Consider the following 19,013-nt stretch of genomic DNA (forward strand, 5'->3'; position numbering starts at 1 on the left):
GGATTTGAAGCTTTCTCTAGAAACAGAAGTGCATCTGCTGCTTTGCTAGTGCGGCGCCTGTGGATGAGAAGCTTTCTCTAGCAACAGAAGTGCATCAGCTGCTTTGCTAGTGCGGCGCCTGTGGGTGTGAAGCTTTCTCTAGAAACAGAAGTGCATCAGCTGCTTCAGAAGCTGGCTGAGCCCCCTCTCCACCATGCCATTCTCTGGAAATGTTATAGCTTGAAATGCATGCAGCCCCTCCGCGCGTTGCTCATCGTTGAATTCAGGTAACTAAAAGTCTAATGTAAACCTTAATACATTTAAAAAAGCCCTTTTGTCTGCATGTTTGTGCTGGCGAGTTTCCGTCAGTGTAGTGTGCCGTTCTCTTCAGAGTCAAGTGACATGATGGGGGGTTCCTCTTCAGCACCCTGCAGCATGACCTTCTGGGTGCTATCCAAAATGAATAACCAACAACAGCACCCGATAGCTAATAGCTTTTAAATTAGATGGCACCTGCACAACCCTGGAATCCGCTCCAGCTCCCACATCTTAAACAATAGTGGCAGGTTCACAATTCCGGTGTGTGATATAATTAGGGGACAGGATGTGGCCTAACAGCTAGAGCGGTCAACCTCGAAGCTGGGGAACCGGGTTTGGGTCTCGGCAGGGATGCTCAACATCCTGTGATTCTGGGCAAATCAGATAATCTCTCAATGCTTAACAAAATGAATGTGTTCGTCTGTAACACAACTGGTGCTCATGTAAAGAGCTCTGAGACCTTTGGGTCGAGTTTGCTCTCTATAAAACTAAAAGAAAAATTATACTGTTCTCAGGAAAGGTCACTTAAATACTCGAACTTTTGGCAGTGCAGGCTGACTGTTGGGCGAGCGGGTGGTGCCTGTTCACAACTCTGTGTCTCGAGATAACGGGAAACGTGAGCATCCAGTGTTGTTTCGGGTGTTCGTATACCATCCCTCTCGCAAGATCCCATCTCGGAAACCCCCACGCGCCAGCTGAGGTGTGTGTGTGTTATTGAATTATTAGCTGCACTCTAGACTCTCAGAGTATTCAAGTCACTAGACCTGCATTTTTAAAATTTTTCGAGACCTGATCATGTAAATTAAAGCAGCGTTTCACAGGGATCTTTTATTTTTAAATACATAAAGTCATCAGAGTCATTCCTGGCCACAAACCGGAGTCAGGAACATTTCATTGAATTTGAATGACTGAGAGGGTATGGGGTAAGGGCCAGAGCTGCTGACTTCGAAGGTGGGGATCCAGGTTCGAGTCTCGGCGTAGGCTCGACATCCTCCGATTCTGGGCAAATGACTTAATCTCCTATCGACTGTGGCCTGTGGACAGCGCCAAAAGACCCTCACTGGAAGCATTATAAATTGTAATAAAATAATGAGAAAAATGTAAAATAGGTTCCTGGCTCCGGTTTGTGTCGAGGGACCACTTGCAAGCGGTACTTTATTAGGAGGTGCTAGGGGGGGACCCTGGGAACAATGCACCAGTTGCTCGGCCTTTAGTAGCTCACAATGATTTTACTGATCAGAAGTAGCTCTCTCTACAGAAAACGTTGGAGACCCCTGGTGTACACGGATTACTGGCAGCACCAACGGTTTCATGCAGTAAAAAGTTACCACTGTAGAACGAGCGGAATTTGCAAGAGGGACAGTCGTGCAACTATTCCGCACAAGTCCGCTGCCTGTGTCACCCTCCTATAGAGAATTCCAATGCTCTGATGTTATTTTCCAAGTTGCGACTGTGTAAACTATGCATAATATTTACCAGCAGATAATAACAAAAAATACGAAGTATCCAATGTGAGCAAGTAGCGGCCTATGGAGGCATTGCATCAGGAGGAAGCGGGGACCACTTACCTATTTATTAAGAGAAGGTGAACCTGTCTCGGGCCAACAGCTATGGCACTCTGTAACAACTCTGTAATACTCTAACAACAGCAATCCTACCGTACTTCCGCACCGTCTCCAGTGTTACTGGTGGAAGCAGAAGTTTTATATTCTGAATTCAGCTTTGTCGCCAGAATGAAAGGGGACGTGCAGGCATCTTACAGCTTTCGGGCATTTCAGAGATGCACAAAGCCCACAATGCCCATGCAGGCAGCTAGTTTTCCCACTCGCATACATGGGATTGATTTTTGAGCAGTGCTGGTAGGGCGGGCGTCAAACTCTGCTCTGCCGGCGGCAGGCAGGGTTTTTGCCAAACTCCATGCTCCAAGCAGAGCACAGAATGTGGCAAAACTGTGCCAAAGACGCAGAGTTTGCCACCCACTCCTAGAATCAACGTCCCTGGTCACATGACATAGCAGTGGGTGATAGGAATGAATTTACATGACACAGTCTGCTAGCCTAAAACAAGTCACCTCCCGGTCCCGGCAGCAGTAGGTAGGTCCCTGGACATTGCATACTACACAAACTATATGGGAAAGTTCCTCATATCTTGACCTGCCGGGGATTGATGAAGCAGTAGTATATCCCAAATAGGGTAGAACCAGCCCTACCAGTCATAAGACAGAGTAAGTCATGGTAGCATAAATCTCACACATTAGTTCATGATTGTCTTTCAGTCCACCTTAGTGTAGATAGCTTTTGGTCCTGACACGTCGCCTCTAGACTTGTAGACTAGGCGAGACACCTGTTGACCAACCACATGGAAGAGCGCAACACCTGAGACATTGACTTAGCAGTGCGCCTTCCCTTTTTATTTTAATGAGGGTAGGAGACCCCATAATTAAAATAATTTTTGCTGGTACGCCCAATCCTGTTTTAATTCACATAATGATCACACACCACTTATTCATCTACACTCACTAAGCCCTTCACCCCCACGGCACCAAACGGCTATTTGGAAAAATAACTGCGCCAAAGTGCCCCTTATTGGGAGCCCGTCAGGCATTGCAGCGCCGGCCAGACGAGGAGCAGCCCAATGATGAAGCATGACACTGAACTGAGTGTGTGATGCCATTATATTCCAAAGAAATGGATTCCCATCTCTTTGACTCTATAGCCTACTGTCTTATGTATATTACTACACTCTGGTTTATTCAGGAACAGAACAACTCTGATGTATAAAAGCCCTTTGTCCCTCTATTTGTGATTATAGCCTAAAACAAGTCACATGACACAATCTGTGATATTCTGAATGTTATCACATGATGCAGTGCAGTGTAGGATTTACTGAATGAGGCCACATGACACAGTCTGTGATATTTTGAATGGGGTCACATGACACTGCATTGTCTGTTATATTCTAATCTGTGTCACATGAACCATCACATGGAGAACTTCACATAATATTATACATCATGAATGATTTCTACCCGTAAAGGAGACATTTTACAAGACCTACAGGTGATATCACACACACTGAGAGCACAGCGAGAGCGACAAATGGAAGTTGGTTTCTACTCATGAACACTCTGTATTGAACGCTCTGAATACAGGTATTTGGACCTCTGCAGTGATGTGAGTCGTCCTAATGGAGTCTCATACACTAAAATCTTTGTTACAATTTAGCTACTAGCTGTAATCTATAGCGCTTAGACACCAACGGAGACAGTGCATGATACATGCGTGCTACATGCGGGGGTTAATGTGCGCTCAGAGTGTGTCTATAGTGATTTAATGTATGGGGGCAGGAGTCCATTTTGGATCCCCTGTGTGTGAGTAGTACATATGATGGAGGATGGAGGGACCTGCCAGATAGGGAGGTAGATTGTGGAAACCTTCTTGAGGTCTTTGAAGTGGACCAGACGTCTGTGAATGGTAAGGAATGAGGGAGACAAATGATGCTCTGAAGGTCATTCACTGCCCACTTCCTGCATTCTTCATCCCCAGAAGAGCTAATGCAGTTCTGTGCAGCAGCTGGGTGGGTAGGCCTCTCTTCTGAGCCTTCATCTTAGATTCCTCTGTCACGGCACACACAGCTCCACTCTCTCTTCCTGCCAATACTGAGTGACAAAGACTTTAACCCGACCAGTCTGTGCCAATAAATAAAATGTCAGAACTGCCTGAATCCAGCTCCAGAGATAGAGCTCTTGAATTTTCATCTACATCTAAAGAAACTAGGACAAATACTGGTAAGAAACCCAGGTCACTGTGCCAGGAGTCTCTTTCACCAGTGACAAGACCCACAAAGCACCGATGGAGATAAATAGCGTCGAATTTTAGAGAAACATGAAAATTAGAAACAATGTTTTTTAGGCATAAAAAAGTCAATCTTTACTAGAAAGATATTTTTCTTTGACACATTCTGAATCGTATCGAACCTAAAACACCATTTACATCATTGATGGTCATGAATTACTATGATAGTCTTATGTTCAGCTCTTCCCAAAAGCTGTGATGTCACAGCGTTTTATATCCCAAATGCTGGTCCTCGAGGTGTAGTCATTTGCTGCGACTCAATATAGCAACTACAGCGCACACGGGGTTCACAGTTGTAAACACTGAACCAGGTCCAGAGCTAGGATGCCTGACTGCCGCTTCCTTACAGGTGAGGGCAACCTGGAAAGAACCCCTGCAAGCAGAGCTGTAGGCTGCCTATAGAATAGAGGAGCTGTCGGCTGCCTATAGAATAGAGGAGCTGTTGGCTGCCTATAGAATAGAGGAGCTGTCAGCTGCCTATAGAATAGAGGAGCTGTCGGCTGCCTATAGAATAGAGGAGCTGTCGGCTGCCTATAGAATAGAGGAGCTGTCAGCTGACTATAGAATAGAGGAGCTGTAGGCTGCCTATAGAATAGAGGAGCTGTCAGCTGCCTGTAGAATAGAGGAGCTGTAGGCTGCCTATAGAATAGAGGAGCTGTAGACTGCCTATAGAATAGAAGAGCTGTCAGATGCCTATAGAATAGAGGAGCCTTCTGTTGTAGGGCACTTCTCCCCACATCTGTGTACGGTCTATTGAAAATCTAAGATAGAATTACTGACTTAGAGGGAAGTAGCAAGCGCAGGACCACTATCATCAGATAACCCAAACATATAGGACCGTTTGAGTTCATCAACAGGTCATGGGCCATCGTCCTCAACTGACACAAGAGGTTCATCGCCAGGTCAGGAGTCATCTTCCTGTATCTGTAAGAGAGGCTACATCAAAGGTCACGGGACAGCATCCTAGAGTGAATTGCGAGGTCATATCAACGGGTCCAGGTCCATCATCCTAGCAGGGGGCAAGAGTGGTCATCTCTTGTGAGACGGATGAGCCTCCCCTGGACTGAGGGTCTTACTGGACCCATTTCATTTCTCATCACTCACACAAAACTATACGCCAAACCTTTAGCTACACTGGTGATGGTGGGCTCGATTCCCAAATTGGTCACCCAGGGAAACATAGCTCTACTATCTATTATTTTCCTAGAAGTAGAAATGGCATTTGAACATGTGCCTGGATTAACTGGTAAATTACATGTTTATAGCAACATTGACAGGTCATGGTCATTATAAGCTACTTCAACTAAGACTGTTTCAGAACTGGCTGTGGAACCAGAGAGGGATGCTCTCTGCCACCCTCGGAGGGATGCTCCCTGCTGCCCTCAGAGGGATGCTCTCTGCCACCCTCGGAGGGATGCTCCCTGTTGCCCTCAGAGGGATGCTCCCTGTCGCCCTCAGAGGGATGCTCCCTATGGCCCTCAGGGGGATGCTCCCTATCGCTCTCGGGGCGATGCTCCCAGTCTTTTTCGGTGAGATCTTCTGGATGCTCTCTGTCAATCTCCGAGTGATGCTATCTGTCACCCTTGGAGGGATGCTCTCCTTCATCCTCGGAGGGATATCCTGGATGCTCTCTGTCACCCTCATCTAGTGCCCTTTCCATGGAGCTATTTCTCAGGAAGCTTCCAGGTTGTAAACTAATCAACCTATTTGAGCAGAGCATCACTGTCAAAAGTGACAGCGTATGACCACCATAAGGGGGTTTATACCTCTAATCCCACCCTAAGCCATATGGGTGAGGAATTTGATTGCTGTTCACGGTTTCATGAGAATCCAGTTATAAATCAAATTTCTTGTGCTGCCGGGCAGAAATGTGCGGACTTTAATGTCACGCACTCTGCAATATGACCAAGGGTTACATGTGATAAAAAATTGTCACTCTTCTTCACCTAAAGCGTTTTCTGTGGCAATCTTTATCTGGAGTGGAAAAAAAACAGTGAGCTTGTCATTACCTATTCCAAATGCCTAGTTATATAGCTGTTCACCCAAACAAAGGATCGGTGAACACAAACGTAAGTGGCCATCTGTCTCAGGAAAAAAGTAACTGCTTTAGAACAGAAATATTTTCAAACTTCTTAGAAAAGGAAGAGATTTTTTTTTTCAATTCTCTAAGATGCTGCCTCAGCTTTTTTCACAATTTGCTCTTTAACTTCCATGTTAACAACTTTCACTGGTATTGCCTGGTGTTTTGCATTAACAACGACGTCTACAGCCTCCTCATGTCAACTGATGCCACACCCAACCATCCTCTCACCACATGGAAACTGCTCACCACACAGAGCACCACAGCCATCATGAACTCCATCCACTCTGGAGCACCCACAGACCCCTGCCCCCACCACCTCTATTCTCAACGCATTCATCAACACAGCCACCTTTACTGATCAATGCAAACATGCAGAGGTCAGACCGCTCCTCGAGATACCCTCCACCGACCCCAGCAAACTCAAGAGCTACCGCCCCATCTCTCTGCTCCCCTTCCCAGCCAAAGTCCCTGAGAAGGGGATCAATCACCAACTCATCGAGCACCTGGAGAGCAAAAATCTGCTGGACACCTCCCAAGCTAGCTTCCACGCCCACCACGGCACAGAGACTGCCCTGACCACCGATGACAGTAGGTCCCTCCTCAACTACGGGGAGACGGCGGCCGTGATCACTCTCAACTTCTCAGCAGCGTTCGACACCGTATCTCACGACACCCGCATTAAAAGAATCTGCCACATCCAGATCCAGGGAGACGCCCTCAAATGGATCACATCCTTCCTCACAGGACGAACCCAAAAGATCTTCCAACCACCCTCCGCTTCGGAACCCAAGAGCATAATCTGCGCGGTCCTTCAAGGCTGCTCAAGTCAGCCCCAACCTGATCAACACGTACATGACGCCTTTGGCCGACATCGTCAGAACCCACGGCCTCAACATCATATCGTACACAGACGATGCCCATCCTCTCGCTCACAGAAAACCCTTCCACCACCAGGACCAACTCCCACAACTGCATGACGAGCGTCACCGACTGGATGAAGAGCAACTGCCTGAAGCTCAACACGGATAAGGCAGAAGTGCTGATATGCTGAGAATAACACCTCCCTGTGGAACGACACCCGATGGCCCTCCTAACTCAGACGCACACCCACACCGACAGACCACACACGCAACCTCGGCATCATCCTGGAGAGCAAACTCACCATGAAAGACCAGATCAATGCAGTCTCCTCCGTCTAATTCCTTACCCTCCACATGCTCCAAAAGATCTTCGGATGGCTCCCCATCAACACCAGGTAAGCTGTCACTCAAGTTAAAGTCACCAGCTGGCTGGACTACGACAACCCGTTGTACGCAGGACTCATCATCCATCTCCTGAGACTCCAGACGATACAGAACTCACCTGCCAGACTCATCCTGGACCTCCCGGGGAGGAACCATACCACCCCCCAACTCAGGAGCCTCCACTCGCTCTCCATCCAGAAAAGATGCCAATTCAAGATGTTGACATACACCTATAAGGCCGTCCACGACCAAGGACCAGCATACATCAACCAATGCCTGAACTTCCACCAACCCTCCAGACACCTGCCCTTCACCTGCCTCGCCCTCACTCACACTCTCCACATCCACCGAAACAACAGTGGAGGATGTTCTCTCTCCTACCTCACTGCAAAGTCCTGGAACGACCTCCCCTGCACCTTCGAACATCATCCTCTCTCCCTGTTTTCAGAAAAGGAATCGAGGCCTGGCTTTTCAACTGATCCCAGCAAGAGCCCAGTGCCTGGATACCCTCACGGGTGATTAGCCGTGCTCTACAAATCCAGGTAGATTGATTGATTGATATCTCACCTTTAGGAGTTCCCACGCTCGTGCCTCACACTTCGTTGCTATTGCTGTTATCAGGGCGTTGAGAGAGGTGATCTGATTGGACAGTTTGCTGATATTTGCATTTTCTACCATGGTGATTTTCTTCTCCATCTCCTCCAGGTTTTCACAAAGTGTTTGCTCATGTTCTTTCAGGAGTTGCCGCAGTTTTTCAAACCCAGATTCAATTATATTCTTCTCAGTTCTTAACTTGTCCTGTCATAAGCAAAGACACAAAAGCTGGTTAGATATTAAAAAGCTTCCAACAAGCTGTCCCTAGAGAGGGAGTTATGGGGGAAGGGTGGAGGGGTTGAAAGCTACTTTAAAAAATCCGAACACTAGCGTGCTTCTCCCAATATCTGAACTGCAGCCTCTTACTACCTTCACTTTTACCGTCTTCTGTCCTTCTCCCACTCCTGCCCTCCCCCTTTCCTCAGACACCTCACAAACTGTGGGGAGGTCAGACTTTGTGAGGCTGCTGAGAAGTTAGATCCATGAAGAAAGTGCAAGGAAGCGAACCCACCACAGGCAGAGACGCTCGATCCATGAAGAAAGTGCAAGGAAGCGTACCCACCACAGGCAGAGACAGTCAAAGACCCAGAGACTGACTGAGTGGAGACTGGCTGAAGTCAAGTGTGAGTGGATATGAGTGGCACAATAGAATGTAAATGGGGGGCAGGAAGTTTGAGCCCTGGGATGAAAGAGAGGATGTATGTGGTGTGCAGGCTGCCCCTGTCCTGCCAGGACACTGGAAATGTTCGCTCAGAAGGAGACTCAGAGGGTGTGTCCTACTAAGGCTCTCATACAGACTGATGGGGAATCACTGATGTGGATATTTCCCATTCAGAATCATGAAAAATGATGTGTATTCTGTTATTGAATGGAGAACTACCAGATAAATCAATGTTACTGCACTGGTTTCTGTCAGTAATTCAGCAATTCCTATAGAAGATGGGTGAGGAGTTTGGTTAGAAATTTGTTCTTATCTTAAGATAAGACCCTGTGTGTTATCAGGTGAGGTATGTCACACTGTAGCTTAGAGCAGGAGCCCGTGTGTTATCAGGTGAGGTTTGTCACACTGTAGCTAGGACCCTGTGTGTTATCAGGTGAGGTTTGTCACACTGTAGCTTGAGCTGGAGGCTGTGTGTTATCAGGGGAGGTACGTCACACTGAAGCTTAGAGCAGGAGCCTGTGTGTTATCAGGTAAGGAATGTCACACTGTAGCTTAGAGCAGGAGCCTGTGTGTTATCAGGTAAGGCATGTCACACTGTGGCTTAGAGCAGGAGCCTGTGTGTTATTAGTGAGGTATGTCACACTGTGGCTCAGAGCGGGAACCTGTGTGTTATCAGGTGAGGAATGTCACACTGTAGCTTAGAGCAGGAGCCTGTGTGTTATCAGGTGAGGTGTGTCACACTGTAGCTTAGAGCAGGAGCCTGTGTGTTATCAGGTAAGGAATGTCACACTGTGGGTTAGAGCAGGAGCCTGTGTGTTATCAGGTGAGGTATGCCACACTGTCTCAAGGAGCCTGTGTGTTATCAGGTGAGGTGCGTCACACTGTGGCTTAGAGCAGGAGCCTGTGTGTTATTAGTGAGGTATGTCACACTGTGGCTCAGAGCGGGAACCTGTGTTTTATCAGGTGAGGAATGTCACACTGTAGCTTAGAGCAGGAACCTGTGTGTTATCAGGTGAGGTATGTCACACTGTGGCTTAGAGCAGGAGCCTGTGTGTTATCAGGTGAGGTCTGTCACACTGTAGCTTAGAGCAGGAGCCTGTGTGTTATTAGTGAGGTATGTCACACTGTGGCTTAGAGCAGGAGCCTGTGTGTTATTAGTGAGGTATGTCACACTGTGGCTTAGAGCAGGAGCCTGTGTGTTGTCAGGTGAGGTATGTCACACTGTTTCTAGGAGCCTGTGTGTTATCAGGTGAGGTTTGTCACACTGTGGCTTAGAGCAGGAGCCTGTGTGTTGTCAGGTGAGGTATGTCACACTGTTTCTAGGAGCCTGTGTGTTATCAGGTGAGGTATGTCCCACTGTAGCTTAGAGCAGGAGCCTGTGTGTTATCAGGTGAGGCACGTCACACTGTAGCTTAGAGCTGGAGCCTGTGTGTTATCAGGTGAGGTTTGTCACACTGTAGCTAGGAGCCTGTGTGTTATCAGGTGAGGTATGTCACACTGTGGCTTAGAGCAGGAGCCGGTGTGTTATCAGGTGAGGCACGTCACACTGTAGCTTAGAGCTGGAGCCTGTGTGTTATCAGGTGAGGTTTGTCACACTGTAGCTAGGAGCCTGTGTGTTATCAGGTGAGGTACGTCACACTGTGGCTTAGAGCAGGAGCCTGTGTGCTATCAGGTGAGGTGCGTCACACTGTAGCTTAGAGCAGGAGCCTGTGTGTTATCAGGTGAGGTATGTCACACTGTGGCTTAGAGCGGGAGCCTGTGTGTTATTGCTGGAGCAGAGTTTTCTATTGAAAATTTATTGAGATTTAAGCTTCAGTTTTGTCTATATGTTATGATTAAAATTACTGATTTATAATCATTAATTACTAATTTTGTTTAAAGTCTTGAATAATCAACATTACTAATGAAAGAATTACACGCGGGAATGCATTTATGTTGCTTAATTAATACGTGAACTAAGTTGGTGAGCAGATTAATTAAATGTGTATGGCTAAAGTGCTATTTGTTATGTGTTTGCACTTTGAAATAATACGCTTTTAAAATGCTTCTTTATGTTGCAGACAGCTAGATAATTACATACACATAAGGGTATTAGTGGGAATTAACACTGTATAATTATTACAATGTAGTAACGTTGTTTTATGTTTCTTCTAATTAAGATGGTCCGTTTTGGCCTAAACCAAGATGGCCGCTATTCACAGCCTGCACTCGAGTGATTGAAATGTGACGAGAGGCCTTGCTGAACATGGTTGAAAGTCACCTGACCATGGCTTCTGGCTGAATTAAAAGTTTCCGTGAGGACAGCAACTCCAGGCTTGCTGCCAATTGCCCTTGGAAAAGGATAAAGTCACAATGAACTTTTGATAACTTGCGGTGGCTTCGCTATGGTTCCGAGGAAGAGCATTCATGAATGTATCGTTTTCTAGTTTGAGTTTCCTTCTTCCGTCTTTTTATTTTTGTGATTTTTGTGAGCGGAGGTTTTCTAATTGTTGTTGTTGTGGAAGGAGAAAGAGAGTCAGGTGATTCTTTTTTCTTTCCAAGAGAGGCTTCAAGAGAAACATTGAGAGCCTCAGAGGAGAGATCGGATTCTGTAAGAGTGCCTGAAGCTCCAACAAGCAGTGGAGAAGAAAGAAGGAAAAAGAATAATTCCACAGAGACTACGCCTGAGTCAGATGAAGAGATTGAGAATCCACTTGAGATTACACCTGGAGAAGTAGGGTCAGAAGAAGGTAGAGAGGGACAGATTGCGGAAGACCCCCGAGGAGGTGTAGGGAACATTCCTGATAAGCTAGGTGAAGGGACAAGTAGACAGCAAGAAGATTGCGAATTGGAGATCCGAGGAGGGACAGAAATAGGGAAATCTCAAACGGTGGTGGAAAAGACTGTGGAGCAAAAGAAAATTGTTGAAGAACAAGAGGCAAATGAAATAGAATCAGATGAGAGCGAGAATGAGAAATCATAGGGTCGAGTTTTGAGAAAGAGAACTTCGATTGGAGAAACAAATACTAAAGAAGTGAGACCAAAAAGCAGTGTAAAAGGAGATCTTTGGCCTAACAAGATAAAGAGGCTGAGATACAGACTGACACGAGCAAATTCATCGAAAGCTGAACAGGTGAACGAGGTGTCTAGTCAGAATCAAGCAAAGGGTGATAAACAAAAGGTCTCAAAAGAACCGGAGGAGATCAAGAGAATCAGAAAACCTCACCAGAAGTATAGGTCACCGGAATGGACGTATGTGGCACTGTCTGAAGGTGAAGAGGCAGGAAGTCAAGGAAATCCAGAGGGGACCGTACGAGAAGTGGTTAAGGGGGAAACAGTAGGAATCCTGAAAGTTATCTTGACTGACATTGGAGAAGAGTCGGATGCTCAGGATGTTGTTGAAGATTTGATACAATTTGATGTTGATGAAGTTGAAGTGAAAAATGATGAAAATCCAAATTGAGTGAATTAAAGGAGTCACTTGGAGAAAAGTGAAAAGAAGAAAGTCTGAAATTAGTTGTTTGAAATAATATAGAGGTTAAAATTTCAGTAGTGGAGTAGAAGAGGCTAAGTCAAAAGACACTGCCAAAAGTAGTAAAATGGCTAACACAGAGAATAATCAAAGTAGATGTGCCTTCTTGAAAAGATGGTGTAGAATGTGCTGCTGCTGTACAGGATTATTAATGCTACTATGGGGTGTACTTGCTTTATTAGTTACTTTTAGAGTTACCATAGGTACATTTGAGATGCATACAGAAAATGTGACTAATGTAGGGAAGAGTTCACAAAAAGTAGTTCCAACTAGAATTAGTAATACTTACATACATAAAGATAGGTCGATTAATGATTTTTCTAGCAATGTTTTTTCAAAGTTATTGTATGAATACGTGAAGACAATGGAAGTTAGGGATTGCTACGTTTGTATGCAGTTACCTGCATCCGTTTCAGAAGGTGTTACTTATCACCATTTACCAGCTACGTATGGAATTTCCTGTAGTGTGTTGAGTAGTGTTTTTTATTTGTTAGGGAAAATAGATTATGAGATGTCTAATAAAGATAACATTTTTGGGCAGTTGCCTATGAACCAAAAGCTGAATCCAGCTAAAGAAGCTAACATTTTTGGTGAGATTTTTATTGAGAAAGAAGAATTAACATTAGATTACATTTTTAGAAACAATTTAACTTGTAGTTTGAAAAAAGAGGAGAAAACTTTCCTAAACATGGTAGAGGAAAGGAGAATGAGCATGCATGAAAAGGCAGGGAAATATAAAGTAAGTGAGACAATATGGGATATTGAGATGGGAAAGGAGTTGAGGAATGGGGCCAGTCCAACTTAATAATAATACTGATATTTGTAAAGCGCGAACAGCTACCTCACGAGGAGGTGTCCCGGCGCTATAGACCACTGGGGAACCCTTCCTGGCTATCCCTGTGAGATGGTCCCTTTCTGGGTATCTCCAAGGTGAAACCAGGCATCCCCAGCATCTGTGGGGGGCCGTTGTAGAGATGAGGCAAGCTTAATGCCCAGAGTTGCCGAGTGTGTTCCTGGTTAGAGTAGGTACCGAGGCGAGAATTATCAAGTCCATTTTGACCCTGGTCCACGACCCTGCCGCGTCGGGAATTGAACCCTGGTCCCTGGCCAATTCTCTGCTTACGGGTCTGCCGCCTCTAACCAGTGAGCCACACCTCTCTAACTTTGGCTTTAGATGCACCACAGAAGGGTAAATTATGCATTACCAGGAGAAAATCCCAATATGATCATTATTTTGTTGGGACTAGTGAGTGCCATGATACATACTTTATTGCAACAGGATGGGGATTCAAAGGAGGAGAAGATCCAGTTTTCCCGGGAGTGTATTATATTTGTGGGAACAAGGCTTATTACAGGTTGCCTGACCATTGGTATGGCACGTGTTATGTTGGCCTGGTCTTTCCAAAGATTTTTCATATAGATAGGATAGAAGATGTAGAACACATTAATTTACTAACACGTTTTAAGAGAGAAACTTGGTCAGAAATTGTAGGTGATATTTTTGGAGCTTTAATTCCAGCAGTGGGAATTTCTTTAAATGCATATGGAATTCGGAAACTGTCAACAGTGGTGGATCGCTTATCGACAAGTACCGCTGGAGGGTTCCTTTTGGTAAATACGGAGATGATTGCCGTACGTGCCATGTCTATGCAAAATCGACTTGCCCTTGATATTCTATTGGCTAAAGAGGGTGGAGTCTGTGGAATGCTGAAAGTTCAACATTGTTGCACTTACATTCCTGATGAAAGCAAAGATCTAAAGGTCTATATCAAAAATATTACTGATTTGCATGAAGAATTAGTACCACTGGAAGCTGAAAGTATCTGGACTAAAATGGCTAATAAGATAGTTGCCGTTAAAAGCTTTATTGCTAAGATAGGTAGTACCATTATTGGTAAGATATTATTTCCTTTGACATGTGTGATTGTTGCTTTATTAATATTAAGATTAGGGTGTTTGTGTTGTAAAAACAGGGGAGGGAAAAAGAGAATAATTAGAGGAAATACTGAAAAGAAACAAAAGAGGTCAAAGAGAGACCCACAAGAAATAGAATTAGAAGAATTGAGGGAGAGTGTTTACTTAGAGTCAAAAAGGGATGATGAAAGAGAGTCTGGTGTGTAGTGTTGTGAAAAGACATTTCAATTTCTCCTAAAAATTGGGACTAAATGTTTTTTTTTGGGTTGGTTTTTCTGGTGATAATATATCACCAAAGGGGGGATTGCTGGAGCAGAGTTTTCTATTGAAAATTTATTGAGATTTAAGCTTCAGTTTTGTCTATATGTTATGATTAAAATTACTGATTTATAATCATTAATTACTAATTTTGTTTAAAGTCTTGATTAATCAACATTACTAATGAAAGAATTACACGCGGGAATGCATTTATGTTGCTTAATTAATACGTGAACTAAGTTGGTGAGCAGATTAATTAAATGTGTATGGCTAAAGTGCTATTTGTTATGTGTTTGCGCTTTGAAATAATACGCTTTTAAAATGCTTCTTTATGTTGCAGACAGCTAGATAATTACATACACATAAGGGTATTAGTGGGAATTAACACTGTATAATTATTACAATGTAGTAACGTTGTTTTATGTTTCTTCTAATTAAGATGGTCCGTTTTGGCCTAAACCAAGATGGCCGCTATTCACAGCCTGCACTCGAGTGATTGAAATGTGACGAGAGGCCTTGCTGAACATGGTTGAAAGTCACCTGACCATGGCTTCTGGCTGAATTAAAACTTTCCGTGAGGACAGCAACTCCAGGCTTGCTGCCAATTGCCCTTGGAAAAGGATAAAGTCACAATGAACTTTTGATAACTTGCGGTGGCTTCGCTATGGTTCCGAGGAAGAGCATTCATGAATGTATCGTTTTCTAGTTTGAGTTTCCTTCTTCCGTCTTTTTATTTTTGTGATTTTTGTGAGCGGAGGTTTTCTAATTGTTGTTGTTGTGGAAGGAGAAAGAGAGTCAGGTGATTCTTTTTTCTTTCCAAGAGAGGCTTCAAGAGAAACATTGAGAGCCTCAGAGGAGAGATCGGATTCTGTAAGAGTGCCTGAAGCTCCAACAAGCAGTGGAGAAGAAAGAAGGAAAAAGAATAATTCCACAGAGACTACGCCTGAGTCAGATGAAGAGATTGAGAATCCACTTGAGATTACACCTGGAGAAGTAGGGTCAGAAGAAGGTAGAGAGGGACAGATTGCGGAAGACCCCCGAGGAGGTGTAGGGAACATTCCTGATAAGCTAGGTGAAGGGACAAGTAGACAGCAAGAAGATTGCGTGTTGGAGATCCGAGGAGGGACAGAAATAGGGAAATCTCAAACGGTGGTGGAAAAGACTGTGGAGCAAAAGAAAATTGTTGAAGAACAAGAGGCAAATGAAATAGAATCAGATGAGAGCGAGAATGAGAAATCATAGGGTCGAGTTTTGAGAAAGAGAACTTCGATTGGAGAAACAAATACTAAAGAAGTGAGACCAAAAAGCAGTGTAAAAGGAGATCTTTGGCCTAACAAGATAAAGAGGCTGAGATACAGACTGACATGAGCAAATTCATCGAAAGCTGAACAGGTGAACGAGGTGTCTAGTCAGAATCAAGCAAAGGGTGATAAACAAAAGGTCTCAAAAGAACCGGAGGAGATCAAGAGAATCAGAAAACCTAACCAGAAGTATAGGTCACCGGAATGGACGTATGTGGCACTGTCTGAAGGTGAAGAGGCAGGAAGTCAAGGAAATCCAGAGGGGACCGTACGAGAAGTGGTTAAGGGGGAAACAGTAGGAATCCTGAAAGTTATCTTGACTGACATTGGAGAAGAGTCGGATGCTCAGGATGTTGTTGAAGATTCGATACAATTTGATGTTGATGAAGTTGAAGTGAAAAATGATGAAAATCCAAATTGAGTGAATTAAAGGAGTCACTTGGAGAAAAGTGAAAAGAAGAAAGTCTGAAATTAGTTGTTTGAAATAATATAGAGGTTAAAATTTCAGTAGTGGAGTAGAAGAGGCTAAGTCAAAAGACACTGCCAAAAGTAGTAAAATGGCTAACACAGAGAATAATCAAAGTAGATGTGCCTTCTTGAAAAGATGGTGTAGAATGTGCTGCTGCTGTACAGGATTATTAATGCTACTATGGGGTGTACTTGCTTTATTAGTTACTTTTAGAGTTACCATAGGTACATTTGAGATGCATACAGAAAATGTGACTAATGTAGGGAAGAGTTCACAAAAAGTAGTTCCAACTAGAATTAGTAATACTTACATACATAAAGATAGGTCGATTAATGATTTTTCTAGCAATGTTTTTTCAAAGTTATTGTATGAATACGTGAAGACAATGGAAGTTAGGGATTGCTACGTTTGTATGCAGTTACCTGCATCCGTTTCAGAAGGTGTTACTTATCACCATTTACCAGCTACGTATGGAATTTCCTGTAGTGTGTTGAGTAGTGTTTTTTATTTGTTAGGGAAACTAGATTATGAGATGTCTAATAAAGATAACATTTTTGGGCAGTTGCCTATGAACCAAAAGCTGAATCCAGCTAAAGAAGCTAACATTTTTGGTGAGATTTTTATTGAGAAAGAAGAATTAACATTAGATTACATTTTTAGAAACAATTTAACTTGTAGTTTGAAAAAAGAGGAGAAAACTTTCCTAAACATGGTAGAGGAAAGGAGAATGAGCATGCATGAAAAGGCAGGGAAATATAAAGTAAGTGAGACAATATGGGATATTGAGATGGGAAAGGAGTTGAGGAATGGGGCCAGTCCAACTTAATAATAATAATAATACTGATATTTGTAAAGCGCGAACAGCTACCTCACGAGGAGGTGTCCCGGCGCTATAGACCACTGGGGAACCCTTCCTGGCTATCCCTGTGAGATGGTCCTTTTCTGGGTATCTCCAAGGTGAAACCAGGCATCCCCAGCATCTGTGGGGGGCCGTTGTAGAGATGAGGCAAGCTTAATGCCCAGAGTTGCCGAGTGTATTCCTGGTTAGAGTAGGTACCGAGGCGAGAATTATCAAGTCCGTTTTGACCCTGGTCCACGACCCTGCCGCGTCGGGAATTGAACCCTGGTCCCTGGCCAATTCTCTGCTTACGGGTCTGCCGCCTCTAACCAGTGAGCCACACCTCTCTAACTTTGGCTTTAGATGCACCACAGAAGGGTAAATTATGCATTACCAGGAGAAAATCCCAATATGATCATTATTTTGTTGGGACTAGTGAGTGCCATGATACATACTTTATTGCAACGGGATGGGGATTCAAAGGAGGAGAAGATCCAGTTTTCCCGGGAGTGTATTATATTTGTGGGAACAAGGCTTATTACAGGTTGCCTGACCATTGGTATGGCACGTGTTATGTTGGCCTGGTCTTTCCAAAGATTTTTCATATAGATAGGATAGAAGATGTAGAACACATTAATTTACTAACACGTTTTAAGAGAGAAACTTGGTCAGAAATTGTAGGTGATATTTTTGGAGCTTTAATTCCAGCAGTGGGAATTTCTTTAAATGCATATGGAATTCGGAAACTGTCAACAGTGGTGGATCGCTTATCGACAAGTACCGCTGGAGGGTTCCTTTTGGTAAATACGGAGATGATTGCCGTACGTGCCATGTCTATGCAAAATCGACTTGCCCTTGATATTCTATTGGCTAAAGAGGGTGGAGTCTGTGGAATGCTGAAAGTTCAACATTGTTGCACTTACATTCCTGATGAAAGCAAAGATCTAAAGGTCTATATCAAAAATATTACTGATTTGCATGAAGAATTAGTACCACTGGAAGCTGAAAGTATCTGGACTAAAATGGCTAATAAGATAGTTGCCGTTAAAAGCTTTATTGCTAAGATAGGTAGTACCATTATTGGTAAGATATTATTTCCTTTGACATGTGTGATTGTTGCTTTATTAATATTAAGATTAGGGTGTTTGTGTTGTAAAAACATGGGAGGGAAAAAGAGAATAATTAGAGGAAATACTGAAAAGAAACAAAAGAGGTCAAAGAGAGACCCACAAGAAATAGAATTAGAAGAATTGAGGGAGAGTGTTTACTTAGAGTCAAAAAGGGATGATGAAAGAGAGTCTGGTGTGTAGTGTTGTGAAAAGACATTTCAATTTCTCCTAAAAATTGGGACTAAATGTTTTTTTTTGGGTTGGTTTTTGTGGTGATAATATATCACCAAAGGGGGGATTGCTGGAGCAGAGTTTTCTATTGAAAATTTATTGAGATTTAAGCTTCAGTTTTGTTTATATGTTATGATTAAAATTACTGATTTATAATCATTAATTACTAATTTTGTTTAAAGTCTTGATTAATCAACATTACTAATGAAAGAATTACACGCGGGAATGCATTTATGTTGCTTAATTAATACGTGAACTAAGTTGGTGAGCAGATTAATTAAATGTGTATGGCTAAAGTGCTATTTGTTATGTGTTTGCGCTTTGAAATAATACGCTTTTAAAATGCTTCTTTATGTTGCAGACGGCTAGATAATTACATACACATAAGGGTATTAGTGGGAATTAACACTGTATAATTATTACAATGTAGTAACGTTGTTTTATGTTTCTTCTAATTAAGATGGTCCGTTTTGGCCTAAACCAAGATGGCCGCTATTCACAGCCTGCACTCGAGTGATTGAAATGTGACGAGAGGCCTTGCTGAACATGGTTGAAAGTCACCTGACCATGGCTTCTGGCTGAATTAAAACTTTCCGTGAGGACAGCAACTCCAGGCTTGCTGCCAATTGCCCTTGGAAAAGGATAAAGC

The 19,013-nt window shown here is 43.7% G+C and overlaps 1 protein-coding gene across 1 annotated transcript in view; it reads right to left on the reverse strand.

Moving 5' to 3' along the window:
- The window catches only part of LOC146869366 (E3 ubiquitin-protein ligase TRIM39-like), a 128,550-nt gene that overhangs the window by 77,231 nt on the left and 32,306 nt on the right, over positions 1–19,013 (reverse strand). Inside the window, exon 3 of the mRNA XM_085652228.1 lies at positions 8,046–8,276. Within this exon, the coding sequence (XP_085508354.1) occupies positions 8,046–8,276 (231 nt within the window). The remainder of the gene's footprint in view (positions 1–8,045; positions 8,277–19,013) is intronic.

This window comes from Triturus cristatus, chromosome 1_1 (assembly GCF_964204655.1).
Source record: "Triturus cristatus chromosome 1_1, aTriCri1.1, whole genome shotgun sequence".
Lineage (NCBI taxonomy): Eukaryota > Metazoa > Chordata > Amphibia > Caudata > Salamandridae > Triturus > Triturus cristatus.